At 42.3% G+C, this 7,536-nt stretch overlaps 1 protein-coding gene across 1 annotated transcript; it reads right to left on the bottom strand.

Annotated features, from left to right (window-relative positions):
- Window positions 1-1,375: 1,375 nt before the first annotated feature.
- Window positions 1,376-3,950, bottom strand: lbx1b (ladybird homeobox 1b). The gene is made up of 2 exons (XM_019889059.1): window positions 3,312-3,950; window positions 1,376-2,660 (listed from the first exon to the last, which is right to left on the bottom strand). Exons 1-2 carry the CDS (start codon window positions 3,634-3,636, stop codon window positions 2,173-2,175), a joined length of 813 nt encoding a protein of 270 aa, XP_019744618.1. The 5' UTR covers window positions 3,637-3,950; the 3' UTR covers window positions 1,376-2,172.
- Between the last annotated feature and the right edge of the window lie 3,586 nt (window positions 3,951-7,536).

Here is a 7,536-nt window from a genome sequence, read left to right as displayed (position 1 = left end):
TATATATACAGTCCCATAAACTTATTGCAGTTTTAAGTTGGGCGAAAACAGGCAAACACTATAAAACAAGCCACACAAAGAGGCAGGTCTACTTATCATTTCTTTGAACAAAGGAGGTTAAACGGGAGGCAGCCTTTTGAGTTGCTGTTCGTGACACTCTCTCTTTCTCACATGTATATATATATATATATATATATATATACAGTCCCATAAACTTATTGCAGTTTTAAGTTGGGCGAAAACAGGCAAACACTATAAAACAAGCCACACAAAGAGGCAGGTCTACTTATCATTTCTTTGAACAAAGGAGGTTAAACGGGAGGCAGCCTTTTGAGTTGCTGTTCGTGACACTCTCTCTTTCTCACATCACCATGTTTTCAGCTTCATTAAACCCCTTAAAGACAAAAGGAATAAAGAGGCAAAAGGAAGAAAACAAACAAAAGGCTCCCTAACCAGGCTTTGGCATCAATGCCACAGTATCAACTCTTTATGGGCTCCCTACTTAACATTAAAAACACTTTCAAAAAAATCCATTTCTTGTTTAGAAACCCTTCTTGGACAAAAGTCAAACATATTATTCCGCAGCTAAAGCGGAGAAAGACAAGCGACTCACAAAAAAAGGTCCACTTTCATTGTAATTCATTGACTTGTTCAAAACGGGAGGCAAAGAAAAGGGCCAGACATTAACAGCCGCAGATGCCCTCGTGAAGGGAGAGTCTATGTAGGCATTATGGTCTTTGTTCGCACTCACTTCAACTGTTTAAAAGGAGGGTTAACTCAATCCATCAAATTGTCCGAAATTGTGAGGAAATTTCAAAAACCATATGGCCTCCAAACGTTTGCGTCCTTTTTGTGCGGTGGGACACACTTGTCTCAGTATTGCAGGCAGCGGGGGGCGGCCCTGCGCCTTTGTGGCTCGGCCCATCGGGGAACGCTGCTCATTTGTCCCCACTTTTCATGCTTTACGCTCAAAATTACGGCCTGGACCCGCAGAACAAAAAAAGCCCCCCAAAGGCCGGCAGAAAGTGGGCCAAAACTTTGTGTTTTCGTGGCATCCTCCTCTTTATTTGCCGGGGCCAGATTTGTGTTTCTCACATAAATTTTTGGCCCGAATAGAGAAACACGTCTGCGGGTCAAGAAGCCATGATACGCATTTAAGACGTGAAAGGACATGGGAGATTCCGGACCACAATATGTTTCGAGCATCCTCGTAGAAAAGGACACAAAGGGATTAAAGAGTGCAGTATAATACGTTTAAATAGACGCGTTTGATGGCTTTACACGCCCGAGCGGCGTGTCGTATAGCACGGTTTTTATTAGTCTGCAGTAGAGAAAGTAAAAATTATTGGTTAAGAATTACAGCGTAAAGGAAATATTCAGCGGGGAAAAAAGTCATTTTATTCCCATTGTTGCCTATGTACATTGCAGTCTGTGCATTAATTGGTTTTCAAATCCTGATTTTTAGAAAGGCACTTACAGGTGTTCAAATAATAACAAACGGTATCCAAACAAAGTAATCAAAAAAAAAAAAAGAATGAAAATCACCGCAATAAAAAGGAGTTTTTTCGGCATCAGATAAAACGCCTCATCGTAGGAAAGAAAATCCCAATCTTCATGCACTGCGGCACAAGGTGAAAAGAGGACAGGAGCCCGCAGTGGCTCACGAAACACAAAACATTTACATTAAAAAAGAAACAAACGGGGAAAAAACTACGTAAAATAAATAGAACAGTAATCACAAATCAAATCATGCATTTGCATGCAAAACATGATTGGGTGAGGGCAGGCCCTATATGAAAAGTAATGGAACGAACAGGTTCTGAATGTGCGTGTGCGCGCGCCTGTTTGTGTGTTGGCGTTAAAAAAATAACAAGAACAATAATCATAATAGTAATAAGTTACACGTGTCATTTTTGACCATATTGCTTTGATTGCAAAGACTGTTTGTTACATATCGTGAATGACCACTGCATATTTCTTCTTGTTGTGTATCCATGCTTATCCACTATGAGTGCCCGTACAAAAGTATAATTACATTTTGGTACATGTTCAGAAAAGTGGTACACAATATAAGCAGTAAGTTACAAGTAAGTCCTCGACGGTGTTTGTGTCCATCGTCTTTTTTCTTGATGAATTGTTTTTTTTATTTGGCTCTCCCGCGCTACAGCGCCATCAGTCATCCACGTCAATTTCCACGTCCTCGTCCTCCGAGCACTCTTTGCTCGTTGTGTGGTCTGAGAAAGGCGACAGCGGGGACCTCGTCACTTTCTGGCCGAGATCGTGCTCCTGCTGGCCCCCCCGCGTGGGGGAGTCGACTCGCGGATGGCCCAGCGTGCCGTTGGCGCATTTCTCCAGGTCGGCCAGTTTGGCCAGCTTGTCCAGGGGGACCTGGCCGATAGCCTTAGCCGACTCCACGTCAGCCTTCATTTCCTCCAGGTCTCGCTTTAGCTTGGCCCTGCGGTTCTGAAACCACGTGATGACCTGCGCGTTGGTCAGGCCGAGCTGCTGGGCGATCTGGTCCCGGTCGGCAGGGGATAAGTACTTCTGGTACAGGAAGCGCTTTTCCAGCTCGTAGATTTGATGGTTGGTGAAGGCCGTGCGGGACTTTCGGCGCTTCTTCGGGGTGGTTCTCTGGCCGAAAAGGGTCATGCCGTCCCGCCCTGCAGAGTAATGGGCACGGCGTTAAAAACAAATCAAATTAAAACAAAAACAAAAACATTCGATGCCTTATTAGGAAAATCACACGGGAAATGTTCAGCGCCACGGCGCCATGAACAACAGCATGACCACTTGCACAGTCATCAGACAATTATACTCAATTTTGAATGGCAATAATTTAACAGTTATTGTGGTTGCAGTTTGCAGTCTTTCATATCGTACCGGGAGCTCGTGTCTACAAATAATGCGACTAAATGATGTAACCAAAATGATTACGACATCTCGGCTCACGGTGCACTGCAAACAGCAACCTCAATTGTTCGATTCATACCTCTAAACTGAGCCATTCTCTTGTATTACACCTCAGTGGTGCTGCAAGTGTTCCTATTTATGCGACCAGTGAGTCCAATAAATGTATACATTTATAGAAAATGTGCGAGGCCCCAGTCCAGATATTGCGAGACCACCGTGAGAATCAGCAATCAGACAAAATAAAAATAGGATGACTTCAAAAACAAGGAGGGACTTTCGGGTTAATTGTAGTTGTACGTTGGCATCGGATACGTTTGCAGATGCCCCTTAATATTTTTTTCCAGAGTAGCATCGATATTATGATGATCATTAAAAAAACCCCATTTATTTGAGGTGCATACCTTCTGCCGCCTGTAGCACGCTGACCTCCAGCCCCTTGAAGGTTTTGCTGGCCAGCTCCTCCAGGGCGCACAGCGGCGAGGTTTGGGTGAGCAGAGCCCGGCTGGCCAGAGGCAAGCTAGAGGCGCGGTGCTTCTCGCTGGACGAGATGAGATGAGCCGTGCCACAAATAGTGTAACTTCGCTTCACGGACGGCTTGTTGAGGATGTCCTCGATGCTGAAGGGGGTCAGTGGCTTGTTGGAGTTGGCGGGGGGAGGCAAGTGGTCCAGCGGGCTTCGCCTCCTGTTTTCCCCCGCATCACATTTGGCCACTTCTTTGGATGTCATCACTGGTGGTGAGTTGGACTGCAGGGTCGGGGTGGGGAAAATCAGATCTGAAAACGAGTGCGGCTATGCAGGGGAGATGGGTTGCAAAAGTCACATAACAGTGGGAGACTGAAGGTGGACAATCTTATTCCAAAACGGGATGCCTTCAAAGTGCTCCTCCAGAGTCCGGTGCGACGAGAAGCCTCCCTGAAAATGGCGAGCTCCAAACACTTGACGATTACTAACAAGTTATCATTGACTGGTAGCGAATCAATTATTTCCAGTGGCACTTTCGCCCTCTTCCCTTTCACTCTTTGACTATGTTGCGGTCCAGCGCGGAGGTTTTTGCGACTGGAAGGGGGGGGGGGGGTCCCATTAATTAGGATGCATGGCTGGGAGGAGGAGGAGCCCGGTGGAATTATCATGCGTTGTACTCATATCATCTTCGGTCTAATTTAGTCGTGTGGTGACTTACGAGAATAGCTTTGTGGAGTCAATGAGGGGGGAGGTGGCAGGGGGGTGAGAACGAGAAAAGGAGGGAGGGGGGGGGCAAACGGGAGAGAGGGAGAGAAATCACAAACCGTAGCCTATTTAAGCCTTTTTACGGATAAAAGTTCACCTTCCGCTGGCGACGCTTTGCGTTCTTTCATTTTGTGACAGAAATTGGATTATTCGACGAGTGGACACAGGTTTGTTGTCGAAGTTAGTCATAAGGATGTTTGTTTTTCTCGCGACCAAAACTGGATGATTCTTTCTTTTGTAAAGGTAAAGTCGAGCTGAGCCATATATCAGCTCTGATGATGCCTCCTCTGGGGCGCCAGAGAGGAGCAGCATGCGGCCCTCTCAGCATCACCAAAGCGCGCTCATAATTCAGGCAATAGCTTCTTTTTCCTCCCTTTCCCTTCCTTTTTAGTACTTGCAAGAACTACTTCATCTTCTCTCAAATGTCCCTGCGCCGTGCAGGTTTGGCATCCCGGGTTTGCGAAATGCAATTTTGAACATAAATACAATTTACCCATATAATAATAATAATAATAATAATAATAATAATAATAATAATAATTGAATCGTTTAGTTTTTTTCTTCAAATTGTTCACTTTTATTGTTAGTGATTTTTTGTGTTTATATATTTTTTTAACAGAAATATGGATTAAATTATATTTAAGCGTGCTGGTGGAAAGATTATTCATTATTACATTCTGTTTGATATAAATATTATTAAAGTTTTTGTTCTTATTATGATTCTGAAATAATTTGTGGGGTTTGTGTTAATTTCAATATTGCACACAGTAATTCGTTGCCTTCATGCTAATAGTTGTTGATGTAATTTTCATAGGAAATATTAAAATGAAGGCTAAAAGAAAACAAAACCAAATAACAATAATCTGCTCGGTTGAGAATAATAGATCCTGTCATTTTTATTTGCTGCTGCAGGGGTTGAGGTTTAATTTCAGCGGTAACTGCTTATGTGGTATTTTGTTGAGAGGTGATCTATTTTCTGTGCTTCACCAAATGTGTTTATGCACAAATGTGTTTGGGGTTGCTCATGAGAAAACAAATAACAAATAATTCAGGTTTTATATCAAAATATTTCCAATCTCTTTGCAGTTATTCAAACCAAATGTAAAATGTTTTGGTTTTTTTTCATGATGGAAGACTGAAAATTTCGAGATGTAAAACCTGCAAATAATGTCAAATGAGAATTTGACACTAACTGGGGGGGGGGGGCATTTTGCTGTATTAGTCAACTACCAGTGTCTGTTTTAAATAAGGAATTAAAAATTATAAAATAATCAAATCTTTATGTTTAATGTGTATATGTGTGTGTGTGTGTGTGTGTGTGTGTATGATATATATATATATATATATACACACATACAGTATATATATAATGTAAAGCTTTGAGTCACCTCTAAGCTCTTCTATCAAGGGGCTTAATGTCTTTATAGCCTTTAGACTGTGGATGCAGGAGACAACAGTATCACTCATTCTCTTGCAATTCCAGACACTGACCATTTTGTGTCAGTCAGATGCTTTTGATTCTCAATTGGCAGAGTGATCTTAATTGACTTGTTTTCCGTTAAAGCTGATGTTTGGCATCTCATACATCTGTAACATTTCCCGGTGCTTCTGTAGTCTGCACAGCCTCTCCCCTTTCACCTCTTCCCAACCAGGTGTTGATTTAGGCCTTCCACACTGCAGTCTGTTAGCTCCAAGCTCCATCCTGCTATGTGTTCGTGACCTCATGCGAGGAGACGCAGCACCCACTGCAGGCTTAGGCGGCTGTTAGTTGACAGCTGCAGGGGAACAATCCACATTGTAGCCATTTTGTGAGACCCCAAAGTTGGGTGTCAGATCTCCACTCTCCCAAAGGCCCCTTAACTCCCACCTCACCATATATAGAAAGCAAGAAAATAGAGACAGAGTGATTCTCGTCTTGTGTCTCTCTGTATAAAACATGTACTGTATAAATCACATGTCATTACCAGAGGGTCACTCTCTGAGGCGCACCATTGGGCGCTTTCTTCGCAAGGGCCAGTGTGATTGGAGGAGAGTGGATTTATCTGGCAGTCGGCTCTGTGGAGAGGCAGCCATATTTTATGTGACTGGAGATGTAATAACAGGCCCCTAACAAATCCCTGACGGCCCGCCTTTCCCTGCCTTGCAGTACAGTGGCAGTGCTGCTGGAACCTCAGAACAACAGTCCGATCAGTGTAAGAGCATGGCGCCTCTCAGCACACCTTTTGTCTTCGCTGGATGCCACTGTGCCCTTTACAACGGCCTTGTCCAAGGTCACTTCACTCAAATCCCCCATCATGTATTTCTAACAGTGGCTAGCCATGCAGGTGTTTGTATTTTTCACCTCTTACACATTTTTGTCAAGCAAAATTACAATGGCACAACTTCAGTTTTGCTTTCCTCAGTCTAACAATTGTGAGTAACCTAGTTAACAAATGTGTCAAATCCTTTTATATTTTCTCAGCACTGTATTCTTTCAAGTATCTTAACTACAGATTGTAGGAATGTTAGTGATGATTGCACAATAAGAATTTAATATCTTTTCATGCAGGGATACATAATAATTCTTGGCAGTGCTAAGATATTACAAGTATCCTCTATCTAAAAACAACAATGTGGCTTTGTTCAGTAACATTTCAATGAAATGTTTAGATTGCATAGTAACTACATTTCATTGAACTTTTTCATGGAAAAATAAATGTTTGTTTTCACTGCATTTTTAAAAATTGATATACTACCAAGTCAAAAATTGTTGGCATAGACGGATAGAAAAAATACGCCCATTGATTATTATTATAGTACGTATCAATACAAAACAACATAATTTGCCTAATAGCAATAATTGCTTCAGTCATATTTAATTTTGGGAGTGAAACAAGCTAAAATGCAAAAAATTGACAACAGCAAGACAAGTCCAATTGCCTTGATTTAACCTCTGCGGATTACCATAACCTGGAGAATCTACACAAAAATGAAGGCGTGCTGTGGTGAAACCCCACACAATTTTTTAGCAAGAACATTGGTATTTTTTTGGATTGATGTTGTAACATTAAGTTAAATAGGAATAAAGGCAATTATGCGATTAGGCTAATGGTACATAGCATGCGTGTACTTTTTTTTTAAAGAATCTTTCACTCAGCGGACTCATTGTAACCTGACATAAAATTGATCTGATATCTTTCAAAACCCCTGAAAGGTGTTTGAAGGGATAAACAAGGACATTTAATGCAGCTGAACACAACAGTCAATCAATAAATTACAAGTCAGGACATTTTCCCCCAATGCAAGGAAAAGCACAAACAGGTGCACGGACTCCCAAGAAATACAAGACGCACAGACGTTGCCCCATGGGGAGTGCATAATGCAGTGTTACCCCCTCTTTAAAGAAACCTTTTCATGGCT

This window comes from Hippocampus comes, unplaced genomic scaffold (genome assembly GCF_001891065.2).
Source record: "Hippocampus comes isolate QL1 unplaced genomic scaffold, H_comes_QL1_v1.1 scaffold86, whole genome shotgun sequence".
Lineage (NCBI taxonomy): Eukaryota > Metazoa > Chordata > Actinopteri > Syngnathiformes > Syngnathidae > Hippocampus > Hippocampus comes.
Note: the sequence above shows the minus strand (reverse complement) of the source record. Positions and strands in the feature narration are given on the sequence as shown.

What these genes read in the sequence shown, in the direction of transcription:
- lbx1b (XM_019889059.1), bottom strand. Translation starts at nt 3,636, where the DNA reads ATGACATCCAAAGAAGTGGCCAAATGTGATGCGGGGGAAAACAGGAGG. An exon ending in CGTGCTACAGGCGGCAGAAG is followed by an intron (nt 2,661 to 3,311) that starts GTATGCACCTCA and finishes ATTACTCTGCAG; the next exon opens with GGCGGGACGGCATGACCCTT.